This window comes from Tamandua tetradactyla, chromosome 5 (assembly GCF_023851605.1).
Source record: "Tamandua tetradactyla isolate mTamTet1 chromosome 5, mTamTet1.pri, whole genome shotgun sequence".
Lineage (NCBI taxonomy): Eukaryota > Metazoa > Chordata > Mammalia > Pilosa > Myrmecophagidae > Tamandua > Tamandua tetradactyla.
Window position 1 is genome coordinate 1,757,997 of NC_135331.1, and position 27,585 is coordinate 1,785,581.

Genomic DNA, 27,585 nt, shown 5'->3' on the forward strand with positions numbered 1-27,585 from the left:
AGGGGGGGGGTAGGAAGAACTCAGAGAGTGATAGGGATATGTCATGAGTATACCAGGGCTAGCTTTTACTGGTCAAATCACAGATATTTAAGCAACAAAATAAACACAGAAAGGGCAAGGCTGGGAGGGCATGGCAGCTGACTGGCAAGGAGAAAAAGGAAACTTTGGGGGATAATAAAAATGTAGGCATAGCAGTTACATGAATGTAATGAATGTATACCTTTGTCAAAACTCAGCTAACTGTAACACTTACGATCTATGTATTTTCTCCTAGAATGAGCTGAGACTCAGCATCAAAAGACTAAGAAAACCTTCTCGACGAAAAGGGGGAAGAGTGAAATGAGACAAAATAAAGTGTCAATGGCTGAGAGATTCCAGAGTCAAGAGGTTATCCTGGAGGTTATTCTTATGCATTATATAGATATCACCTTTTTTAGTTAAGGTGTAATGGGGAGGCTGGAGGGAACTGCCTGAAAATGTAGACCTGTGCTCCAACAGTCATGTTTCTTGAAGATGACTATACAATGATATAACTTTCACAATGTGACTGTGTGATTATGAAAACCTTATGTCTTATGCTCCTTTTATCTACCTTGTCAACAGACAAGTAAAACATATGGAATAAAAATAAATAATAGGAGGAACAAATGTTAAAATAAATTTAGTAGATCGAAATGCTAGTGATCAATGAAAGGGAGGGGTAAGGGGTATGGCATGTATGAATGTTTTTCTGTTGTCTTTTTATTTCTTTTTCTGAATAGATGCAAATGTTCCAAGAAATGATCATGATGATGAATATGCAGCTATGTGATGATATTGTGAATTACTGATTATATATGTAGAACAGAATGACCAAAAGTTAAGAATGTTTGTTTCTGTTTGGTGTTTTTTGATATTAAAAAAAAATTTTTTTAATTAAAAAAAAAAACTTCAATAACCTTAAAAAAAGATCTATGTATTAAAAAAAAATCTATGCATTTCCCTGTATGTAAATTGTAATTCACCAATTAACAAATTAATGAAGAAAAATCACATGATCATCTCAAGAAATAACAGATACAGCATTCGACAAAATTCAACATCCATTCATGATAAATATTCTCCACAGTCTAGGAATAAAAAGGAACTTCCTCAACCTGATAAAAGAGATCTATAAAACCTGCGGCTAACATCACACTTAACAATAAAAAACTGAAAGTTTCCCCCCCAGATCAGGAACAAGGCAAGGATGTCAGCTCTGACTATTCCTACTCAACTTTCATAGTGTAAGTCCTTGCTAATGGAACAAGGCAAGAAAAAGAAAGTAAGAGACATACAGATGAGAAAGGAAAAATAAAAAAATAAAAAAATAATAAATAAATCCTGCTCTATTTGTAGATAACAGACTATCTATGTAAAAAAAACTCATAGATTTTTTACTCCTAAAACTAATAAATGAGTTTAGCAAGGTTGCAGAATACAAGTTCAAATAATCAATTCTATTTCTATATACTTGCAATGAACAATTCAAAATCAAAACGTTTTTTTAAAAAGCACCATTTACAACACCAAAATTAGAATACTTAAGAACAGGTCTAACAAAATACATACAGGAATGTTATGCTAAAAACTATTAAACACTTACGAAAGAAATCAAAGAAGACCTAAATAAATGGAAAGATGTACTATATTCATGGTCTAAAAAGCAATATTTTCACTATGTTAATTCTCCCAAACTGGTCGATATATTTGATGCAATCCCAATCAAAATCCCAGTAGGATGTTTTATAGATATCAGCAAGTTGATTCTAAAATTTTATGAAAAGATAAAGGAACTAGAATGACCAAAGCAATTTTGAAAAAGAACAAAGTTGGTGAACTCACATCACCTAACTTCAAGACTTATTATTAAGCTACTATAAACAAGACAGTGTGGAATTGGCAAAAAGATACATGAATCAATGGAAGAGAATAAATAACTTAGAATTAGACCTACACAAACATGATCAACTGATTTTTCACAAAGATGCAATGTCAATTCAACAGAAAAAGATTAGCCTTTTCAAGAAATAGTGCTGGAACAAATGGATACCTATATGCAAAGAAATGAAACTCTACTTATATCTCTCCCATTACATAAAAATTTACTCAAAACAGATCATAGATCTAAATGTAAAACATGGAACTATAAAACTGCTAGAAGAAAACATGAGAGAAAATCTTTGTGGCCTCAAGTTAAAGAAAAGAGTTAAGATATGAAATCAAAACTACAATCCATAAAAGAAAAAAACTAATAAAATGGACTTCATCAATATTTAAAACTTTTGCTCTGAGAGTGTGTTATTAGAGTAAGATAAGCCACACACTGGGAGAAAATACTTGCAAAGCACATATCTGATAAAGGGCTTGCATGCAGATTATATAAATAATTCTTAAAATGCAAGAAATAAACAAACAACCTAATGAAAAAATAGACAAAAGACATGAACAAATATGTCACCAAAGAAGATACACAAATGAAAAATAAACACATGAAAAGATGTTCAACATCATCAGTCTTCAGGAATACACAAATTAAAACAAGCGCGTACCTACTAGTACGGCTAAAAAATAACTGATGATACCAAGTGCCAGGGAGGATGCAAAGCTACCAGAGTGAATTTTATTGACTGTAAATTAAATAAATGTAAATAAATGAAATTAAATCCCAATAGTGATATGCTATATAACCCACTAATTAAAGTAAGAATTCATATACGAATGAAGACATAAATAGAGTCAAAGGGAAAGTTCTTCATTATAGTAGATGCAAACTAATAATAGAAGGAACAATGGGGTTAGAAAATCTATTTTGCAGTTTTTTAAGTATTGATTCAGGTAAGACTCCACAGATATCAAAATTAGAGGGTGAAAGTTTACTGAGATACAGGGTATTTATAGTCTCAAGATTATCTCCTAAAATTACTTACCATTTATAAATAGAAAAATCACAACAACACAGTGAAAAGCCTGGTGCACACCACCTTAACCACGCAGTCAAATTTAACAACAGTAGGGTGAGAACAAATGGACACCATGGCCTCTACTGAGCTGGATACATCACCATTTCTGGGGTATTCTTCTCAAAAATACACAACAAAAATCTAACATGGGGAAAACCAGACGACCCATATTGAAAGAAGTGCTACAAATAACTGCTCTGTACTCTTAAAAAATATCATGACAGACAGATAAAAGGACAAAGAGGCAAGACAACTAAACACAATGGGTGATCCTAGACAGGGGAAAACAGCCATGGAGAACATAACTGGGACAACAGATGAAATTTGGATATGAACTGTAGAGTAGATAAAAGTCTTTATTAGCATAAGTTTTCCTAATTTTGATCATCGTACTCCAGTTAGGTAAAAGAATGTCCTTACCTAACACAGGCTGATATTTAGGGATAACTGCATGAGAAGATGTCTGCACCTCCTCTTAGTGGTTTGGGGAAGGGGGCAGCATACATATATAGAACTGTCTATGAGTGAGAGGGGGACTGAATGAGAATAATGCAAATGGGGTAAAAAGTTAACAAGTAGAAAACTTGGGTAAAAGGAATAAGGGGAGTTTCTCTGTACCATTCTTGCAAACTTGCAGAAGTCCGAAATTATATCAAAATATTTACATAAAACATGTCACCACACATGATTCCCAGGGGTGTGGACCTTCCTGGCAACGTGGGACAGAGATCTTGGAATGAACGGAGACTCAGCATCAAGGGCTTGAGGAAAACCCTAGTATGAGCTGAGACTTAGCATCAAGGGATTGAGAAAACCTTCTCGACCAAAAGGGGGAAGAGGGAAATGAGACAAAGTGTCAACGGCCGAGAGATTTCAAACAGAATTGAGAGGTTATCCTGGAGGTTACTCTTATGCATCAAGTAGATATCAACTTGTTATTCAAGATGTTATGGAGAGGCTGGAGGGAACTGCCTGAAAATGTAGAGCTGTGTTCCAGCAGCCATGTTTCTTGAGGATGATTGAATAATGATACAGCTGTCACAATGTGACTGTGTGATTGTGAAAACCTTGGTTCTGATGCTCCTTTTATCTACCTTGTCAACAAAGGAGTAGAACATATGGAATAAAAATAAATAATAGGGGGAACAAATGCTAAAATAAATTTAGTTTAAATGCTAGTGATCAATGACAGCGAGGGGTAAGGGGTATGGTATGTATAACTTTTTTTTCTCTGTTATCGTTTTATTTCTTTTTCTGTTATCTTTTCATTTCTTTTTCTAAATCGATGTAAATGTTCTAAGAAATGATGAATATGCAACTAAGTGATGATATTGTGAATTACTGATTATGTATGTTGTTTTATTTTGTTTGTTTCTTTATTTTTTTAATAAATAAATTAAAAAAAAATATGTCACCACAAAGATGAAACTACTTTCAGAACCCAGCACACTCTATGCCAGAAGTATTAGAATTTGACCTTCACTTTTAAGTTCTTGACATTACTATGAAATACTGGATGGTTTTCTAAAAATTAAAAATAATCAGTTTGCTCTCAACTACCATCCACTCAGATGCCTATAGTCCTGAGAATTTTGGGTGGGTTTCACTTCCGCATTTCTTCTATCTACAGAAAATACCACATTATTATCCAGTTACATCTTTTCTCTTGTTCTGTTTTACGCTGTTCTCGAAAATATAGGTAAAAGATATAGGAAAGAACCAACATTTAAAACACAGCACACAAGGCATCCTGAGCAAACAGTGAAAGGACTTAAAAGTATTAGATGACATGCATGCTAGAAGCTACTATTGCATTACAGGTCAACAAAGAAAAAATAATGCATTAAGGTCTGTGTTCGCATTTATTCATGCAATTTAATTTTATTATTTTATAAGCAGGAAGGTTTTTTTTTAATTTTTTAAAAATAAGGAATGGGCTCTGGAAAAAAAAATGCTGAAGAGCAAATAGTAAATTGACGGTTAAAATATCTGGATGAAGGAAAAGTTTGGGATGAGACTACATTCTTAGAACCATCAAAAAGTACCTGAAGTGGTTGCTGCTGGGATGAAAAAGCAGCAGAAACATTTGGAGGAAGCTGGGTTGCTATAGCAACGGGAGTACCAGTCTGCCCATCCTTTCCTGTCACAACCTTTACCTGGGAGGAAATATTTTGAGAAAAAAAGGCAACATAATTTTTAAGACTGCTCAAAATTTTGTTAGAATTTTATTGCTGACAGCTCACTGATGTTTGTGCTTATAACTGAAAGATTTTTGCATCAAATCCTGTAAAAGGACACAGAAATGACACAGTCATAACCACCTAATTCAACAGCAAACCTTGCAGCAACTCCAATTTAAGTCACAAGAAAAATATCCTTAAATTCTGTAACTTCAAATTTTAAAAACTGGAACGGCCGTTCTAGTCGACTTTATGTCGACTTCAAGGAACAAAAGCCCTAACAGCTTCACAGGAATTCGTATACAAGTCCCTCTGCCGTCTTCTCTGTGTAGGGTCAGCACGGCAAAGGCCTGTTTCAGCGGAAGTTACAGAAAGGGGCTTTCTTCTTCACTATAGGCACGAGTAAAAGAGGACTGGGTTTACAGACAACATGGTGTACAAACACAAAGAGACTCGGATTTTACTCTTTCATGGGTGAAATCCTCAAAAATCATAAATCTCTGGAAATAAAATGGTCCTTCCTGAAAAGGGTGTTAAGGAAAACACAAAATGGCAAACCCACACAGACACATTCATAAATACCAGGGAAGACGGCTTAAGCAAAGAGATGAGCTTTTGTTCACCAAAGGCTGATTTCTTTGCTGGGTAACAGATGACAGCGATTCAAACCCTTTTAAGCTTTTATCTCATTGAACTACCTAAGGTCCCCCAGACCAGTGCCCAACACAGGAAACTGGGCACATGCCACCATGTGTCACAGCACAACTCATCCCTGACCTGCTGCAGTGAGTTGGGTCTTTTCAAGTCACTATGGTATTGAAAAATCTCAATTAGGGAATTTATTAAGTATCTATCTCAAGCAACCAAAAGTTATAGTATCAAAAAAGATTTTCTTAAATAGTACTTGCAAAAGTGTGGTCTTAAAATATGACCTAAAACCTAAGGCTATATGTAAAAATTGAAAAAATTCTCAAACATAATTTTTGCTAAATTTAAGTTACATAACTATTTTAATAAGATATTAATATATCTATTGACTTGTAATTATAGATAGTATACTACAAAAAGCTGGTGATTAAAGCCCTTGTTTAAAAATAATGTTGACTATTTTTTTATGGGTGGACCTAGAGAAATGAAAGGTAAAACTGGGAAAATCAGTCAGAAGGCACTGAAGCTTCAAGCACCTGGTTTCCAGAAAACCTTCTCTGCACCGCATCCCCTTACACAGGCCGACTGTAGCAGGCCTTGCAACAGCTGTCAAACCATTTCAGCCGATAACCAAATATCTAGGCTGAAGGGGAAAAATACTGGATCACACCAGATCAGCTGTTTGAACCTAAGTGAACCCTTGGCTCCAGATGAAAATTTTCTGTTTTTTTTTTTCTTTGCTACCCCCACCCCAATTTTCTGAGTTTTGAATAACTGTTAACGACAGCCCCATTATTTATCTGCCCACCCTACCCCTAACACGCTACAGCACTAAAAAGAACTCTTCCTTCCCATGGAGAAGCAAAATATACTCGGCAATCTACTAACACATTAAATCTTTATGACACCAAAAAAGCCAGGCATATGTAAGTTATGTTTTCATTTACTATTACACAGACTCTCGTTTGCTTAGCACAAGTCCTTTAGGTTATGAAACTACTGATTTCTTACCTCATCATTGATAACCTCAGATTTCTCTTCCTCTTCCTCCTCTTCCTCTTCCTCTTCAATGTCCAAATCATTCTGCCGAAGATATGCTTGTAACGGGGCATAATGCTTCTTCTTAAAAGCTAAGAAATCCATCATATTCCCTTGAAAATGTTGCAAGAAAAAGAGTTCAATCAGATATTCCTTAAAGATTTCCTTTAGAGCTTCCATTTCTTTGTAGTGATATTCTAAGCACTGCTTCCTCATTTGAGCCATTTCTTGGGTCGCCGGGGGAATCTCCTCTAACTTCCTGGGTGCCTTCTTCACACCTGGACTCGCTGCAGAAGCCAGAGGGAGACTGGAGAGACCTGGGGGCATCGTGGTCCTGGAAGGGCTCGTGGGTGGGGGTGGGGTGGTCAGACCAAAGGTTGCCGACCCGCCGACCCCTGGGAGGAGCACGCCCGAGGCTCTCTCAAAGCCCAGGGGCCTGTTCAGCGGCTGTCCCTGAAGCACTTGCTGCTGCTGGATCAACTGTCCCTGGATGATGCTACTGATCTGGGGGGGCAAGCTGGCCGTGGTGATGTGGCCGGGGCTGGCCAGAGGCTGCACGCTCGCACCGCCCGCCGCGGGGCTCTGGGGTCCCAGGTGGTGGATGGTCCCTCCTGACGGCGTGTGGGGCTGAGAGAGCCTCCGTTCTCTGGCCGGGAGGGGAGCTCCTGCATGCTGAAGTTGCACCTGAGCCCCCGGAGCAATCTGGGCAATTCCCGACCCCTCCTGAAACACAAAGTGCCCGCCACTGGACGGGCTCAAGCTGATCTGCCTCACCAGCACGCTGGCATCCACAAACCCCCCACTGGGACTCGTGCTGCAGAGGCCCAGTCCGGGGCCCGAGGCGCCCGCCCGCACGTTCTGCAGGGCCTGTCCCGGCCCAGGGCCAGGCTGCGTGGGGCTTTGTGTCTGGACCTGCTGGGACAGCGGAGAAGTGACTTGAATGTAGGATGGTGAGCCGTGCTCAAAGCGCCTCTGCTGAGCGCCGAAGGGAAAGCCTGGCGAGGTTGGACTGGGGAGCGGCAAAGGGGCCAGCGTGATCTGCTGGTTTCCTGCGACCACGGGGCCAACGTTCTGCAGCGTGATGCTCACGTTCGGCCCCGCCGCGGGGCTCCTGTTCATCAGCTGCTGGATCTGGTACCCGGGGGACTGGGGCGCCGATGGGCTTGCGGATGCGGCGAAGGGCGTGGCGGGGGACTGGGGCAGATTTGAGTGGGACTGTGGCGGCTCCTCGCCTTCGCTGCCCGTGAAGGACCTGGACCGCTGCAGCTGATGCTGGACATTCTGAGAGCCGCTGCCATGGTGCATTATCGCCCCCCTTTTTTATCCAATTTAATGTTATCCTAAAAAATCAAAATTAAAGTCAAGTTATTTAAAGGCAAATATCGTTTGATCACCGTTGCTAAGATTACCATCTACCAGCACTGAAAAGATACTTGGAAAGTGTATTTCTACTGGCATATGGTCAAAAAGTCATGGCACATTATCAATCCATATCTGAATAACTGCCCTGAGATGACACGCTAAGCCTCTGCCTCAAGACAGGGCAGGAGTGGGCCCTCGTCCTCCACTTCTTCCCACAGGCAGGATGTGGCGCACAGGAGCATTTCGGTGCCCTAGCAGGCCCTGATGTGTGCCACTAACATCCCTTGCACCAAAAACTTCTCGTGAAGCCCTTGGCATGGGCTACCATGCACCCACAATGACCCATGAGGTTCCTATTATCAATCCCCTAAAGGAGAAATAAACTCCTTAAGTTGCTCAAAGCCAAGCAGCTGGTAAGCAGAAGAGCAAGAATTGGAACTCGGCAACCAGACAACACTCACGCTCCCAATCAATTCTCCCTAGAAGCTTTTCTCTAACCTTCCTGAGGTGGGTCAAAGGTTACTTCCTGGGTACAAGTTCCTTCAGTACCCACCTTAGATTTCTAATCAGCAGGACAGATGCTCACCTACCTGTCTCCCCTCGCAGACAGGCAAGCTCTCTGCACCAGCATATGGTGCCCAGTAAGTATTCAGCAGATACTACAACTGAATGAATGCATGCAGGAATGGGTCATATGGCACAATTACTGCATCAACAAAACACAATACTTAAATCCCTCACTAGCCAGCAAGTTCTGCTAAACTTGTAGGCTATATTCATTGCAAAAAACACTCTCCATGAATTCAGTTCAAAAACACTGGGTCTTCTCTCTCCAACCAACACAACAAGCAAACTCACCGCCCTCCCCCGTCTACGTGGGACATGACTCCCAGGGGTGCAGACCTTCCTGGCAACGTGGGACAGAAACCCTAGAATGAGCTGGGACTCCGCATCAAGAGATTGAGAAAACCTTCTTGACCAAAAGGGGGAAAACCGAAATGAGACAAAATAAAGTGTAAACGGCTAAGAGATTTCATAGTCAAGAGGTTATCCTGGAGGTTATTTTTACGCATTAAATAGATAATCACCTTGTTAGGCAAGATGTAATGGAGAGGCTGGAGGAAACTGCCTGAAAATGTAGAACTGTGTTTCTTGTCTTCCAGGGAGGTGGAGAGAAAGCCAGTAGATGACAGTGTTCATCATGCACCCTTCCAGCTGAGACAGAGACCCTGAACTTCATTAGCCTTCTTGAATCAAGGTATCTTAACCTGGATGCCTTAGATTGAACATTTCTATAGACTTTCTTTAACTGGGACATTTCCACAGCCTAAAAACTGTTATCTAGCAACTTCTTAAATTCTCCTTTTTAAAAGCTGTTGAGTTTCTGGTATATTGCATTCTAGCAGCTAGCAAACTAAAACACCCACTTACCCAAGATATTAAACAAGACAAAAAGGAATTTGGGAAGCAAGATGTGAAGACACAGCAAAGATTTCCAACAGGCTCACAGACCCCAAGATGCTTAGCGCAACTGACTACAGAAAGTACTGGGGAAGTGGGGAGAAACCCATTTGACACAGTAATTCTACTTCCGAAAATCTGCCTTAAAGAAATTAACCTACAAATTAAAAATAAAAAATCTCTGTGCATTAAAATACTCAGTGCAGATTAATACACTAAAAGCAAAATGAAGTATAATCAGAAACATCCAGAGCTCAAGCTCTAGATGGGGAATACGTAATAAAAATGCTTAGCCATATTAAGTAGAAAAAGCACGACACAACTGTATAGCATAATCAGTACTATGCTAAATAAATCTGTAAAAAACTAATCACTGAAACATACCAACATAATAATAATAATGATCAACTGCTGGTGAATAAATAGATCAACAAACTGTGGTATAGTCAAACAATGGAACACTCCCCGCAACACAAGGAAGAAACCCTGATACACTAGTCCCAAGTGACGAATCTCAAATGCAGTACTGGCAAGTGATCTGCTCATATGACCTTCAGAAATGAGCAAAACTACAGGACAGAAAACAGAACACACTTGAGGAGGGCGGAGGGTGGGAAATGGGGGAATTTGGCAGTCTACGGAAATGTTTCCTATCTTGATTTGTGACAGGTATTCTAGAATGGAAGATGTTTGTCAAAATTCACAGAACTGTACAGTTCAAAGCATGAATTTTTCTACCTATAAATTATATCCATTAAAAAAAAAAGATTTCTGACCTCAGTGAGTCAAGTGATAGATATTAAACACAATCAATCACAATGAATGAAATTATTAATCTAAAATAGTGTTTCCCAAATGGATGGTACAGGAGAGCAAAGCTACAACCAATGGCAGAACTACTCCTTAAAACTTTCAATAGTTGTGTTTCTAATTTGAATGTTTATTAGAAAAAGTTACAACTTATTAAACTCCTGATGTGAAGGATTGGCTAAAGTAAATGGCCCTGAGCTAACCCACCTGATGCAGACCTTGCTTTGTGTTTTTTATGGATATATAAACACACAATAAAATTTACATATATATATATTTATTTATAGCATATAAGAGAAAAGGTTAGCCATCCCTAATATACCAAGGATTCTCACAGCCAACCCTAATATATCAAGAATTCTCACAAATTAGAAAGAGCCAAACAACCCAAGATGAAACATGACAGCTAAACATCAAAAAATGCTCAAAATCTCATTAATAAAGAAATAAAAAATAAAGCAAGGCAACTAAATGTTGTTTAGCAGATTAGGCAAAATCAAAGAGACCAATATACTTTAGAATTGGCAAGGCCGTTAGAAAATGGGCAATCCCATAAAGGGGAGAAGGAGGTAAAGCCAGCTTTAGACTTTACCGAGGGCAATTTGGCATTACTTATCAAAATGTCAATGTATATTGATCAAGTAATTTCACTTCTAGGAATTTAGCCTATGGAAATATACATCTTCCCAAGGGCATTCATTACAATATTACAACATAAAAACTGGTAACCATACAAATGCTTACCCACAGGGAGCTGTTTAATTAAACTTTGGTATAGCCACTCCATAAAACATTAGGCAGCCACTGAAAGGAATGAGAAAATGTGTATGTACTAAAACTACGTATCTTAATAAAGTTAAACATATGTATAGCATGTATATGTACACATATATAGGAACATATGCATAGTATGTTACAATTAATGTTCTCAAAAACTCAGTACAACCGTGTACATGCAAGTCTCTCTATATATCAGAAGGAAAAAGAAAAGGCTTTGGCCAAACAAAAACTGGATGTCAGCAGCCCAAAGGCAGGAGTTTCTAACTGTTGTGTCCACTGCTACAGCAGTTGGGTCCAGAGCAGGGCCTGTGAGAGAGCCAGTAACTCTTTGTGAAATAAATGAACGAGAGGAAAGCAGGAGAGGAGTACACTACTAGAGGATCGGGGTGCACAAAGGCAAGGCACAGAGGGCTCACTGCACCCATGCAAGTCTTTACCTGCCACCCTGCAGGCCAAAGGTCTCCCTAACACCACTATAACCGGACTGCAGACATATTTTGTTTGATCTTTATTTTTGTCGTTCGGGTCTATTTTAATCAATATATTTAAATTGGGATATTTCACATAAAAATGCAGATTTTCCATATATGCTTTTTATCATGCTGAAGAAGTGATGTCATCAAGATGTTCCCTCAGAAACAAACAAAAGGTTAACCTCACTTGCTTGGAACTCTGGAGGATGACAGAGACTGGAAAAAGACTCCACAAATCCTGGATCAAAGAAAATTTAAAACCACAAAAATGAGGTAGATCTGCAACTTGAACCTGCCATTCTGGAGCGTCCCTCCCCCTGCTTGGTTCTGCATGGCTTAAGAGTCACTCAACAGCAACCTTCTGGCTTGGACACCTCCTACCAAGGTTTTGGACCACTGAGCCACTCGCAGCAGTGCCTTAGAACCCCACACACATCCAGGCAAAGGCCCAAGAGCACACAGACATAGGGAGCAGCCCTAGCAGTCAGTGAGCAGGCACGTACAAAGAAGCTGTAGGAAACAAGAAATTCCCACAGTGGAATTGTTGGCAAGTAGTGCGCACACCGAACCCAGTCTCTAATTGCTGGCGCACCCTATGAAAAAAAGCACCATTTTTGACCATTGACTGCTTCTGGCTCCTTGGGGTAGGTTACCCTAACACAGAAGTTACCAGAGGCAGAAAAGCCACAAGGAGAAAAGGGAAAATGGAACTGCTGTAAGTCTGGGCACATCCCAGGACTGAAAGCCTTAGGGAAAAAATGGTAATGAGTGTTGGAGAGCAGCTGAACAAATCATAGGCAGCAAGGAGAAAAAATTGCACAAAAACAAACACGGGTCCTAGAAAAGGCACCAAGGAGAAATAATCTTCACAAGGAGGTGAAACAATTACACATAAAAGAGCAAAATTAAAAGTTGCACTCCATGTCCATGGCAGAGACAACTACAGAAGACCTGATAAAATCCTGACTGTTAAACATGGGCAGTTAAAAGCTGGACCAAGAGTCAATATTTGCTAAAACCCTAGGCAAGAAGGAGAAACTGACTTTCAGGATTAGCACATTAAAATAATCAAATGCCCAGACATCAGCAAAAAATGACAAGCCATACTAAGAAACAGGAAGGTACAACTCATTCAATGGAACAAATTAAAACTTTAAAGGAAACACAGATATAGAAACAAGTAATTAAAGAAGTTCAAGCAGATCTTCTAAATCACATCAAGGAGTTGAAGGAAAACGGGTAGAAACAAACTAAATGTGAATCTAAAGCTAAAGGATATTAAAACAATATGTGAACAAAAATTCATGCACTGCTAACCCTGTCATTTAATTTAAAATACGGTTTTATAGCTAGTCATAAGAGATTGTTTATTTTCCAGAATTTGACATGAGTGAAAAAGGTATGTAGCTAGTTCTCTCATTACTTTATTTATGCTCTGAATTTAGGGATCATAGTTAAAGGATGTTGATTACTTGGAAATTGCTGAGACTGCCTTTATCACATGGAATGGTCAACTGTTTTACATGAACTGTCTTTATTATAATCAGACAATACAGACTTCAAGTCAAGGAGTATCATAAAGGTGTAAAAAATTTTGTAATTATAAAAAGATCAATTTATAAATTCAAAAAAAAAGGGAACATTACAGAAATTATGGGGGTGAAAAACAATGGAGATTAAAAACCCACTAGAGGCAAACAGCATATTTAAACAGGCAGAAAAAAAGAATCAGCAACTAGAAAACAGGACACTCAAAATCATACAGTTGGAAGAACACACAGAGTAAAGAATCAAAACATAAAAAAAGCTGAACAAAGTCCAGGACAGCATGGAGCATACCCATATACACGTCATGGGGTCTGAGAAAGAGAAGGGAAAAGGGGAGGAAAGAGTATGGGAGGAAATAATGACCCAAATTTCCCAACTCTTAAGAAAGACATAAATATACATGTCCAAGAAGCACAATATACTCCAAACAGAATAAACCCTAACAGACTTACTCTGAGACACATATTAATCAGAATATCAAATGTCAAAGATAAAGAGAAAATTCTGAAAGCGGTAAGAGAAAATTGATTCATCTCACAACAAGGGATCTTTGATAAGACTAAGACCACGGAGGCAAGAAGGCAGTGGCATGATCCAGTTAAGGTACTGAAGGAGAAAACCTGTCGGCCAAATTTCTTTATCTGGAAAAATCATCATTCAAAAATGAAGGAGAATTTAAAACATTCATAGACAAACAGAAACAGAGAGTTTGTCAAAAACAGACCTGTCCTACAAGAAACGTGAAAGGGTAAGGGGTATGGTATGTATAATCTTTTTTTTTTCTGTTATCGTTTTATTTCTTTTTCAGTTGTCTTTTTATTTCTTTTTCTGAATTGATGCAAATGTTCTAAGAAATGATGAATATGCAACTATGTGATGATATTGAGAATCATTGATTATATATATAGAACGGAATGATACATTAATGTTTTTGTTTGTTCTTAATTTTTAATTAATAAATTTTAAAAAAAGAAACACAAAAGGGAGTTCTTCAGGTCAAAAGGAAAAGAGAGAAGAGTGGCTTGGCAGTCAAAAGAAGTGAAGATCCTTAGTGAAGTAACTTAATGAGTAAAAGCAAAACCCAATAGCCCTGTGTCCTCAGTATACAACTCTACTCTTTATCTCCTATAAGAGCTAGAATGCAATTCAGTGAGAAATAATCCTATTTCCTTGTAACAGATGTGCAAAATAGAAAGATGTGATGTGTGACAAGAAACAACATAAAGAGGAGAAACGGAGGGATATGGGAACAGAGAACATGTATGCTGTTGAAGTCACACTGGTATATGTCAAAACTAGTAGGTTATGGACTTAGGTTGTTAAGCACAATGCCAGGGTAATCACAAAGAAAGTATGTATAGAATATACAGAAACACAAATGGGAAAGGGCTCTCCATCAGTTACATCACAAAAATCAACTAAACACAAAAGAAGGCTGCAAAAAAGATATGACACAAAAAGCAAAGGACAAAATGGTTGAAGACCTGCTTTATGAGTAATAACACTGAATGTTAATAGATTAAACTCCCCAGTCAAAAGACATGGTTGGCAGGATGGGTAAAAAAAAAGCAAAACCCAACTGTATGTTGTTTACAAGAGACTCACCTTAGACCCAAAATCACAAATACGTTGAAAGTGAAGGGCTGGAAAAAGATAATCCAACACAAGCAGTATCCCAAAAAGCTGGGGAAGTTATACTAATATCAGACAAAATAGGCTTTATGTCAAAAGTTATTACAAGAGACAAAGAAGATTACAATATATTAATAAAAGGGTCAACCACCAAGAAGAAATAATCATAAATATCTATGCACCTAAACACAGTACCCCAAAATACATGAAGCAATGAAGGCAGAAATAGACATCTCTAAAATAATAGTGGGAGACTTCATTATGCCACTTTCATCAAGGGACAGAACATCTAGACAAACAACAATAAGGAAATAAAGGAACGTGAACAATATGACAAGTGAACTGGACCTAACAGACACATACGGAACATTGCACCCCAAAACTGCAGGATACACATTCCTCTCAAGTACACCTGGATCACTCTCCAGAACAGACTGCATGTTAAATCATGAAACAAGTCTCAATAAATTTAAAATGACTGATATTATACAACTCATTTTCTGTGATTCCACAATGAAATAAAGCTAGAAATTAATAAAAGACAGAGAAACAGAATATCCACAAATAGACTGAAGGTAAACAACATACTCGTAAGCAATCAACAAGTCAAAGAAGAAATGATGTTGAGGAAGTTTCCTTCTATTCCTAGATTTATCAGCGTTTTTAACAAGAAAGGGAGCTGGATTTTGTCACATGCCTTTACTGTGTCAACTGAGATGTTCACTTTTTTTTCGTTCATTCCATTAGTGTGAAATATTACAATGACTGATTTTATGGATTGATTTTCTTAACTACACCTGCATTCCTGGGATTTTAAATCCCACTTCATCACGGTATATAATCCTTTCAATATGCTCCTGGATTTGATTTGCTAATATTTTGTCACTGTAGGCATTTTGAGTTTGCAATCACAGCTGCGGGCAAGTGTGGAAAACTGTTTACAGCAAGAACGACTTAAGATAAATGGCCAGAATTTTTTTTAGAAGATCATCCTATAATAACCAAAAGACAGACTTGTGGCACAGCAAAACTAAAGATAAAGCAGTGAGCAAGAGCTACAGAGTACAAGTGAGCAATGAAACTGGCCTTAAAAGGGACAGTGAGGAAAGATGGAAAGAAAGAAAACATTTTAAGAAATATTTACAACAGTGGCACAAGACATTTTAACCTTCTCCACCTTTGAAAAAATAAAAAGTCATGCCTTCATTTAACATTATTTGAATTTCAAACTAAAATCGTAACTTCAGCCTTCCACACTCTACAGCTATGCACACACAAACGCATATACACACACACACATTCACACACTTCTAAAGTAGAAAAGAGGTTTTAAAAAAAGGGCCAGAAAACGGCTATCTGTGGGTTAAGATGGTAGGAACGAGGAGGACACGCATGTTCCCAGCTTAGGTGACTGTGTGAACCATGCTCCACCAATCCATGCAGTGGAGCCTGGGCGTCACTGAGATGAGGCACTCAGCTCTAGCCACTGGGGCATGAGATGTCTGAGAAACATGTGTGCCGCAGATGTGTTTGGTTTTATGAAACTGCAGACCAGGAAAGCCTCGTCTGGAACTGGCACAGAGCACCAGGAGTGTGGAGGTGCCAGGCAGACCATGAGGACCTGCATGAGCTGGTCCCACGCACCCACTCTGTCACCCATAAGCACCCCGTGTCTATCAGCACAAACCCTCTGCCCTTTTCCCAAAAAGAGCCACCATCCCTTAGAACACCGACAGTTCCCTCCGTTGGCTCTCTGCAGTCTACTCGCCCAGCAAACTGCATTCCTGGGCCTCACAAGCCTTCTTTGCACTCCCCTAAATAAGCTGCTAAAAGCCCCCCAACAATGGAAAAACCCACTCTGCCTAAGGAAGTCAAAAAAGCACTGCAAACATATGGAAAACAATGTTGTCATTTACCTTAAAATTCATTACAAAAATTAGATGGATGTAGGAATACAAGTGTGATAAGTAGGACCAGTAAAATGTCAATAATAGACTCTAGGTAGAGGCTACATGGGTGTTCACTGTAAAACTCTTTCAAATTGTCTATATTTATAAAATTTTCATCATAAAATGTTAAGGGAAAAACATATTCTATATAAGATAACATCAAACACCACGTTAACAAAGAGGTCTAACAAAAATCCTATATGCTAATAAAACTTAATTCAATTATTGTCCCACCTCAGGGCACATTATTAAGGTTCCATACCAGTTCCTGAAATATATAATTCCAAATCATACAAACTTGGCTGACAAGAGTTTTAGAACAGTCTAGGATTTAATGCACGCACCATGTGTTATTACAGACAACTGACCTGCCGGGCGCTGTGGTGGGTACACAGGTAATTCTACTCGCCCAGTAAACTGCTCATGTCTCTAAAGCTCACGTGTCTCGGGCTCACGGCACTGACAGCATCTTTAACCTCTGTAACCAAGTCCCCTCAAGTACACCACTGGGATCTACTTCAGCTTGAAAGAGATGTTTAAGACAAACAGAAGGAAGTTCTTCATCAAACAGCAAGTAATAAAGTTACAAAACCCCAATTCAGAGAATATTATGCTGAGTGAATCCAGCCAAAAACTAAAGGACAAATACTGTATGGTCCCACTGATGTGAACGGACATTCGAGAATAAACTTGAAATATGTCATTGGTAACAGAGTTCAACAGGAGTTAGAAACAGGGTAAGACAATGGGTAATTGAAGCTGAAGGGATACAGACTGTGCAACAGGACTAGATACAAAAACTCAAAAATGGACAGCACAATAATACCTAATTGTAAAGTAATCATGTTAAAACACTGAATGAAGCTGCATCTGAGCTATAGGTTTTTGTTTTGTTTTGTTTTGTTTTGATTTTACTATTATTACTTTTATTTTTTTTTCTATATTAACATTCTATATCTTTTTCGGTTATGTTGCTAGTTCTTCTAAACCAATGTAAATGTACTAAGAAATGATGATCATGCATCTATGTGATGATGTTAAGAATTAATGATTGCATGTGTAGAATGGTATGATCTCTAAATGTTGGGTTAATTTCTTTTTTTCCGTTAATTAAAAAAAAAAAAAAAAGAGAAGGGATAATTGGAGATGAAGGGATACAGACTGTACAACGGGACTGGATATAAAAACTCAGAAATGGACAGCACAATACTACCCAATTGTAATGCAATTATGTTAAAACACTGAATGAAGCTGCATGTGAGGTATAGGTTTTTTGTTTTTGTTTTTTTTGTTTTTTTTTCTTTCTATTATTGTTTTAATTCTTATTCTGTTGTCTTTTTATTTCTTTTTCTAAATTGATGCAAATGTACTAAGAAATGATGAATATGCAACTATGTGATGTTATTAAGAATTACTGATTGTACATGTAGATTGGAATGATTTCTAATTGTTTTGTTAATTCTTTTTTTAATTAATAAAAAAAAAAAAAAAAAAACCCAATTCAGTACTCTATTGCTGTTCTTCAACCTTTTTTTTTCATTGCCCCCTCAATGGAATCTTTTCAGATATTCTTCTCATAATCGTGCCCTACCGAGTAATACCACAAACACTCTGTATATACGTTTGTGCGCTGCGACCCTTTGGGAGACCATAAACCATTGCAATATGTGAGATTTTTTTTAACCCCGCTAACAAGATCCAATTTTCACCCCCTAATGGAAAGGAGATATGATCCTTATTGAGAACATATGGAAAAAAGAATATCAAATTGGTGAGTTCAGCAAGGGGGGGGGGAGTGTCACAAACAGAGAGAGAGGACAAAGAGGAACTTCTATGTCATCTGGGTATCATTCAGGGTGAATTATTCATGCACTACCTATGAATGAAAAAAATTGGGAAAGAAACAAAGAAAAAAGTGGAAACAACCCAAATGTTCTTCAACAGGTGAATGAATAAACAAACTGTGGTCTATCCACACAGTGGGCTTACTGCTCAGCCATAAAAAGAACCAAGTACTGATACACTCAACAACATGGATGAATTTCAAATGCATTTTGCTAAGTGAAAGAAGTCAGTCTCAAAAGGCTCCATTCCAAAAAAAAAAAAGGCTCCATTCCCTCTGCCTTTCTTTATATGACATTCTAGAAAAGGCAGAACTATAGAGACAGAGGACAGATCAGTTTTGGAGTGGTGGGGGGAAGATACGAATACAGAGTGACAGCTTGGGGGAATTTGGGGGATCAAGGACTGTTTAGATCATAGTAGAAATTGCCTCTAGGCATTTTTTTCAAAATTCACAGAAGTGCATATATATTATCAAAAAAAACAAAAACAAAAAGAAAGAAAATAGATAAATGAGATGGGAAAGTGAAGATATGTAAAGACTTTCTCTTTTACTCTGAACATAAATGACTTTAAAATTTCATTTTTACAACATAATAACGTTGCATTAACTAGAAACAAAGTGGAAACTTGCAGCAGTAGAGGAGGAGGAGTGAAGATTACAGGCAAAAAGGTACAGAAGAAAAAAGTAACGATCGGAATTTCAATTCCTCAAAGCTACAGCCAGAGTCAGGCACCCAGCATAAAGTCAAGGGCTGGGACTTGACCCCTCACCTGTACAAAGGCTGAAAAAGTGTCACCTGCCTACCACAGGTTGCAGCCAGCAGTTAGCCACTTGTCTCCTTACGTTGCGGAGGGAGGAAGCAAACATACCCTATGCAACTGAGAACCAAATGGACAGTATCACTGACACTGGATTGGATTGTGAAACCCAGGAGGAATAACAACATCTGTTTCCAGTTGTGGGCCCTGGGAGGATGAGCTGGGTCAACCATAAACTCCCTGGCAGAGAAAGAAAAGACTCACTACCAGGTACTATGTGACGGTTAGGTTCATGTGTCAACTTGGCTAGTCATGCCATCCAGCTGTTTGGTCAAGTAAGCACTGGCCTGATTGTTACTATGAGGATATTTAGTGACAAATCATCAGTCTGAGGCCTGCACCTATCACTGGTTACTTCTACAATCAACTAAGAAGATTGCCATCAACAATCAGAAAAGTCTCAACCACTCAGACGAAGGCCTCAAAAAGAGAAGCGATCATTTCAGCAGTCAGAAAGAAGAAGCTCCATCTCTACTTTGGCCAGCCAGCTTCTCCTTGGGAATTCATCAAAAACCTTCATCTGATGCAAATGTTCCAAGAAATGATCATGATGATGAATATGCAACTATGTAATGATATTGTAAATTACTCATTATATATGTAGAATGGAATCATCAAAATAGTAATGTTTCCATTTGCTTGGTGTTTTTTTGGTATTTAAAAAAATTAAATAAAAAAAAAACAAAAACCTTCATCTGAGTTCCCAGCTTGCAAACCTGCCGATGGACTTCCAATGTGCCCATCCCCACAGCTGTATGAGCCAATTCTTATAACAAACTTCATGATGTATGCAACCTGTTGGTTCTGTTTCCCTGGACAACCCTGACTAATACAGCTTTGGTAAAGGGAGTAGTTCCCGAGAAACAGAATCTTAAGGATGAGATTTTCAAGTTGATTCTGGGATTTTGGGAATTGATTCTCTAATCCAATTAGATTCAAAGTCATTAATAGCTCTGTTTCCAATGATCAAGATGGCACTGATAGGCAACAGAGATACAGATAAGCAAAACATCACTGCTGGATACCACTGTTCAAATGCTTATAAGAGGCAGAACTCTGGGTGAGGGTGTATTTGATACCTCAAGGGTTTTGCGGATTTAAAAAGCATAAGGATGTTGGCTGGACACAGTCATTAAAGGGATGAGCTCAAGACCTCCAAACTCACAGTTTAAGCACCACATGAAAGTTCTATATGTGCCCTAAAAAAAAAAAAAAAAAAAAATCCTCTTATTTCCTGCAGCCGCAGACGTGAAATTTCTGAAAACCAGACACAGAGTTTTATCAGGCTAGCAGTTCAAAATTATTATTTAAATTGAATTCCCAACCTTTCAGGGTGTCTGCAGTTAAAGTAAGGGTGCTGAGTGAAAGGAAAAGGATACTGAAAATTGGAACAAGGGCATACGGTCTGATAATGATGGTGGGGACATTAAAACCCTAGATTCTGCTGAGTCTTCTTTGCCAGATAAACCTGCAACAGTTTGCCCTGAGGAATCTGCCACCACACCTCCAGCCTGCTTTGAGGAACCAGTCATCCTCCCTTGAACTGAAGAAATTAACCTTGCTATGTCGTATAAACCTGTAACTGCCTCCTTTAAAGAAATAGCCCTCAAATCTGTCTGAAATGATCATGACAATAAATATGCAACTATGTGATGATATCGTGAATTACTGATTATATATGTAGAATGGAATGATCAAAAGTTAAGAATGTTTGTGTTTGGTGTTTTTTGGTATTAAAAAAGTTAAAAAATTAAAAAAAAAAAAAAAAAGCTCTGTCTGAGGAGATTAATTCTGTTTCAACAGATGAAACTGCAATAGAAACCCTGAGGTAGATGGCTTGCAAGACCTGCTAATTCTTCTGATAACCCGCACCACCACCCTCTGTTCTTCCAGGATTATAACTAGAATGAAGCCCCAACAGGCCCCAAAAGGTGAGGCACAAAGTGTGATCACGAGGAGATATGCTATACTGCAAGAGAAATGAAAGATTTTTCCAATTTATAGACAGAAATCAGGGGCATATGTGTGGGAATGGATACTAAGGGTGTGGAAGGGACATAAGGTTGGATCAGGTTCAATTTATTGACATCAGCCCACTACGCAGAGATTCTGGAGCCTAGGACATGGCTTGAGGGGTTAGGAGAGCTTTAACTTGTTTTGGGTGATTGGGTGAAACATGGTTCAAAAGGTGGCCAACACTGCCTGAGGTCAAAATGCCAGACCTGCCCTGCTATAATGGGGATGAGGAGATCCGAGATCTCAGAGAGCTTGGTATGTCAGAGTGGATTCCTCAGATAAGAACTGCTCATGCGGCCCACGAGCCCCCAGAGCACACACCTTTCACCAGGAGTGTGAGGAACATATCTGGGAGAGCAGTTCTCTCATCCCTGAAGAGCTCTGTGGTCCCTTCTCCCTGTAGGTATTACTGTAGGAACTGCTGCCACTGAACTCCGATCCTTAAATACAACAGGGATGATCAGACGCTGGGTTAGCAGGAACCAAATGGCAGCACTTAATCACCACAGACAGGGTGAGCATGGCCACCATGACAGACTGAAATTTCTTCAAGCAGTAATGAAAACACTCTACCAGAGATCTAAGGCAAGGCTAGTTGATCCTAGGGTACCTATGAGTGAAACAGATGGACAGTCTACGAAATTCTTACCATCTGTATAAGCCCAGTGAACAGAAGACTAACCTATGTCACGAACACAGGGAATCAAGGCCATCCAATCAATTCCCATACCTGAGACAGTCTACAGACCCAGAGTCCTATGAATGAAGGGAAGGCCCCTGCTACACTGCCAAAAATGCACAGTTAATCTTCCTCCCAGCCTTCCCCAAAGGGTTCTAGGGCCTTTTATCTGAGTGACTCTGCATTAGGGAAAAGGAAATGAAGAGAACACTGTTAGGCAAAATATGGGTGTGACTGGCTTTATCTAGATATTAAGTATGATTTAAGGAGCTGTGTATGGGTGCCAAGTTGGCAAGGGGTAGTACTGTGATGGCTAAGTTCTTGTATCAATTTGGCTAGGTTATGGTTTGATTATTACTGTGAAGATATTTTGTGGTTTTAAATCACATCAGTTGATTGCATCTACACCTAATTACATCTACAATCAACTATGAGGATCGCCTTTAACAATGAGCGAAGTCTCATCCAATCAGTTGAAGCTCTTATGGCGAGAACTGACGATTTCAGCAGTCAAAAGGAAGAACTGCCCTGTCTATTTCAGTCAGCCAGCTTCTCCTGAGAAATTCATAGAAAACCTTTATTGGAGTTCCCAGCTTGTGGCCTGCTCTACAGAAACCAGACCTGCCTATCCCCACAGTCACGTGAGCCAATTCCCATAATAAATCTCACAATACTTACATCATCTATCTATCCTGAAACATAGCTTGTGAGGAGATGGCTATAAACCAGGAAAATTTACATGAAGGAAACAGAAATACTGAAAGGATTTTTGAAACAAACATTAGTAAAATTCTTAAAGTGATAAAGGAAAGAAGTACATGTGGTAATAAATCAAGACTCGTGGACTATGAAACAACCAATGAGAAATGTTTAAAAGGTAAAAACGTTTTTCTTTTTAAATTAAATGGGACACAGTTAGAGACAATTAGTGAAGAGAGAAGAAAGACCTGAGTAAATTACTCAGCTCACTGTAGAGAGAGAAATGGCAAATACAACAGAAAAAATTAATAGATGTGGAGAAAAACTAAGAAGCTCTGAGAGACATTCAAAAGTGATTTCAGAGGAAAGGACGCAGCGAATAGAAAAAGTAGATGTGAACTGAAAAGAAGGGAAAAAAGTCATGAGTCCTCAGACTGAAATGTATATCAGGTACGAGAGAGGCAGGCAGAAATTGGCCAACAACGGGCTTCATAAATTGCATGAAGGCCTTGGGCTTTTTTCCTGAGAATGATGAGAAATTACGGAAGGTTTTGAGCAGAGACGGGCATGATGGGATTTGTTTTAAAAGTCTCACCCCGGCTGCGGTGTAGAGGAATCAGGACTGAAGTAGGGAGAGCAGTTAAAGGGCCGATGGTGACCCAAATGGAGGCTGCACATCAACATGTACGAACACGAGTTCAACCCTGAGGAGGGGAGATCACCTATGGCCTATAGACCAGAAGAAAGGTCTGCAGCCCACCCTGAGCCACTCTGGTATTTGTGGGTAAGGGAGGTGAGAGACAGCAAGGAGACTGAGGGCCCTGCCAGTAAGGCTAAGTAAATATATAAATTAAAGGAAAACCAAGAGAGTACATGAGAAGGTATCTCAGTGACATGAGAAGAATGCGTTCTAAGGAAGCAGTCACTGCCATGCCAATGGCTGCTGATGGGGTTCTGGCGATTAGAAGTCCTAGTGACCCCCAGGGGAGGTTTATCAATGGAGTTGGTAGGTCCCAAAAACTTAAGTGAAGTTGGTTCAAGACAAATGGAAGAGAGGTAATGGTGGCAGGGAGTACAGACAACACTGTCCAGTTCTAGTACAAAGGGAAGTTAACGCCTAGAGAGGGTGGCTGGAGGAGAACACAAGGTCAAGGGAGGGTTTGCCTGTTGATGAGAACAATTCAAGCAAAGATAAACTGAAGGAGGAAAAAGACTTCTGAGGCTCCTCTATCTTGAGGCTTGCCCTTATGAAATATTTCTGCAATGGTGAAGCTAAACCTACTTATAACTATACCGAAGAGTCACCCTGTCTTAGTTAACTTACATGTATCATTTGTCTTTAAATCAGGTAGAATGCAATACTATGGGTCAATAAGGGGGAGGGTAGGAGATAAGGGTGTGTGCTGATTGGGAAGTATTATGTACCCCAGAAAAGCTATGTTTTAACCCTGATCCAATCTTATGAGCACAACCTTTTCTTTTAATCCTGATCCAATACTGTAGGGCAGAAACTTGTGATTATATTATCTCCACGGAGATGTGGCAGCACAATTGTGGGAATGACCTTTAGATTAGATGGAGATGTGACTGCCCATTCAAGGTGGGTTTTGATTAGTTTACCAGAGTGCTTTAAAAGTGGAAACATTTCGGACAAAGTCAGAAAACAACAGAGCCAACAGAAATTTCAGAGCAGAGCTAGTTGACACAGATGCTTCAGAGAACAGAGACATGGGTGTGTGGAAATGCTCTGAGCCCAGATGTCACCATGAGTTGTTATGCAAGCCAGAACCTGGAGAGAGCCAAGGGAAGCCAAAAGATGAAAGCCCTCCCTGGAGAAGCAAAGTCAGGAATCTCCACAGGAAAAGAGGCTGAAAGCAAAGGAGTCCAGGAGCAAGGGACCAGCAGATGCCGGCCATGCGTCCGCATATATGACACATAGAGGTATTCCTGACCCATCAACATTCTTGAATTAAGGTGTCTTTCCCTGGGTGCCTTAGTTTGGACATTTTTATAGGCTTGGGGCTATAAACTTGTAACTTATTAAATTCTGCTTTTTAAAAGCCATTCCATTTCAGCAGCTTACAAACCAACACAAGAGGTATGGGATGTTTGGGGTTTTCTTTTTATTCCTTTTACTGGAGTAATTGATTGATCATGGTGATGAATGCAAAACCATGTGACAATACTGGGAATCCTGATGGTATACTTTGGATGGATTGCATGGTGTATGACTATATCTCAATAAAATTATGTCTAAAAAAAAAAGTTCTGGCCTTGAGTAGGCATGAAGGGCTGGGATCCACTACAAGTGGCTAACTGTTCAGAGACAGCAACTACAACAAACATTACTATCAAAGTTTTAATGGCAAATTAATATATTTTTAAAATATATAAAATTACATCATCTAATCCCCATTATAAAAAAAATTACATGCTAGAACAAGGGGCCATAGGGAAATTATTAATTGTGCTTATCGCTAGGTGGTACAACTGTGGATCATTTGGGATTTTTAAATACACTTTTTATGTTTTTCCAGCTTTTTGGAGAGCATATATTTTGAGGGAGTTGCACTAAAAAAATTACAAAAATCATTTTATAGGACATATTTTGTAATGATCTTAGAAAACAAACAAACAAAAAAGGATACGACTCCTCCATAATCCCAGGAATTAGCACTATTAATATTTTTATGTTATTTTTTCCTCACTGATATGGTGACTTCTGAACAGAGACCTGATGTCTGGGGGCAAAGTGTTCCAGGCAGAGGGAACATGCGCCAAGGGAGGAGGGGGTGCGAGGGGTGAGAGAAGGCTTAGGCTAGACAGGCCTAAGGCAGGTCCGGAAGGACAGAAAAGTGATTCTAACTGTGTCACAAATTCAAATCCCTGCTGCAGGGAGCTGTGAAGAGCAGTCGGTGTGAATCGAACAGATGTGGATCTGGACTCATCCCAGCTGTCACTCATCAGGCCAACGGCTTTGGGCACCGCTTGCCCCTGAGTGTGCACATCTGCAAAAGCAGGAAAACCACAAGGCGCCTCCGACAGAGAATCAAGAGCGATGGTGATTTCCATTTTGTGAAATGGTTGGTCGAGGCATCAAGAGAAAATCCCAGAGAATCAAAATAAAGCACCATATGATCAGCTGCCTTTAGTTACACTAGATGAGGAAAAAATGCCCTTTTTTCACACTAGTGTCTGGCTGCAAAGACACGGAAGCGGGGGGCAGAGGCCGAGAGAGCCGCGCGAGCTGTCATCCGCCCGCCGTGCTCGCGGAGAGGCGGCCGCGCCGTTTAAACGGCCCCGGAGGTGGGGACGAGCCTCGGGCCAGTGGACGAGCCCCCGGCCCCGCGCGGCCCCGTCCTGCCACCCTCCCCGGAGGGCAAAACCAACGTCCGCAGCATGTGTGTCACCACAACACCTACAAGAGCGACTCGCACGTCGTTTCTCCGTGTCTCGGGAGCTGCCACGATTCAAAACCAAGCCCGCTGACGGCGCGAGCGCAGTGTTCCTTCGCCCCACCGCTGGGCCGGGGAGGCACACCGCTGCCCGCCCGGGGAGCTCGGCGCAGCGCACGGCCAAGCCCCCGCGCGGGGGCGGCGCGGCTGCCGCTCCGCGGCCCGACCTCCCAGAAGCCGCGGCCCGCCCGGCCCGGGCCGTCCCCGGGGCCTCCGCCCCCCGCGCCGGGCGCGCAGCACAAAGCGGCGGCCGCGGCCTAGTCTCGGCGCGACGCGCGAGGCGGGCGGGCGGGCGGCGGCCAGGCCGGGGACGCGGGCGGTTGACGGGGTCTCCGCGCGCACCGCCGGCCCCGCGCCCCCGCACGCCCGGCCCGCGCCGCCTCCCGCACTTACCGGGGCCTCGGGGCCGCGCTCGCCGCGTCCGGCTGGAGGGAGGGAGGCAGCGGCCGCCGCAGCCGCTCGGCGCCTTCAGGGACCGAAGGGCGGGGACGGAGCGGCGGCGCGGCTACGGCAAGCCGGAAGGGACGCGCGCCGCCGGCCGGGCGCTTCGCTTTCCGGCTGGCGCTCCGGGGCTGCAGTGCCGCGCCTCGCCCCGCGGGGGCGCCGGGGGGTGAGAGGAGTAGAGAGGCCCGGGAGGGGAGAGAGGGTCGGCCGGGGAACGAGGTTGACCCGCCGGCCCGAGAAGCAGAGGTGAGCTGGGGACCCCGCAGGCGCTTGGGGTACAGGGGTGCTGTTGCGGGCGGGTGGTTCCCCAGTACTCAGAGCGCCACCTCACTTGGAAGTAGGGTCTTTGCAGGTGGACTTAGTTGAGATGCGGTCGTACTGTACGAGGGTGAGCTTTTAACCCACTGTGGCCTGTGTCCTTGCGAGAGGGGGGACGGCCCGGTGAAGGCGGAGGCAGAGGTGGAGGCAGGCAGCGGCGAGCCCGGAGCGCCAGCGCGCGGGGCCAGCAGAGCTGGCAGGGGCAGCAGGCCCCGCGACGGGGGTCTCGCAGGGGGCACCGCCTTGCCCGCACCGGCCTCCGGGGCTGGGAGGCATTAAGCTTCTGCTGTTTTGTGAACCTGTTACAGCAGCCCCGGGAGACTGAGACAGGTGGCGATGGCCATTCATTCATTCCTCAAGCATTTACTGACCGCCAAATAAATGCCTGGAGGTGTACAGGGCACAGGGGATTCAGAAGGGAGCAAGGGTGACAAGTTCCCTGGCCCAA

The 27,585-nt window shown here is 41.0% G+C and overlaps 1 protein-coding gene across 1 annotated transcript in view; it reads right to left on the bottom strand.

Annotated features, from left to right (window-relative positions):
* EP400 (E1A binding protein p400) overlaps positions 1–26,475 on the bottom strand; it is a 194,152-nt gene extending 167,677 nt beyond the window's left edge. Inside the window, 3 exon segments of the mRNA XM_077159524.1 lie at positions 5,027–5,137; positions 6,821–8,187; positions 26,343–26,475. Of these exon segments, the coding sequence (XP_077015639.1) occupies positions 5,027–5,137; positions 6,821–8,152 (1,443 nt within the window). The 5' untranslated portion in view covers positions 8,153–8,187; positions 26,343–26,475.
* Positions 26,476–27,585: the final 1,110 nt, after the last annotated feature.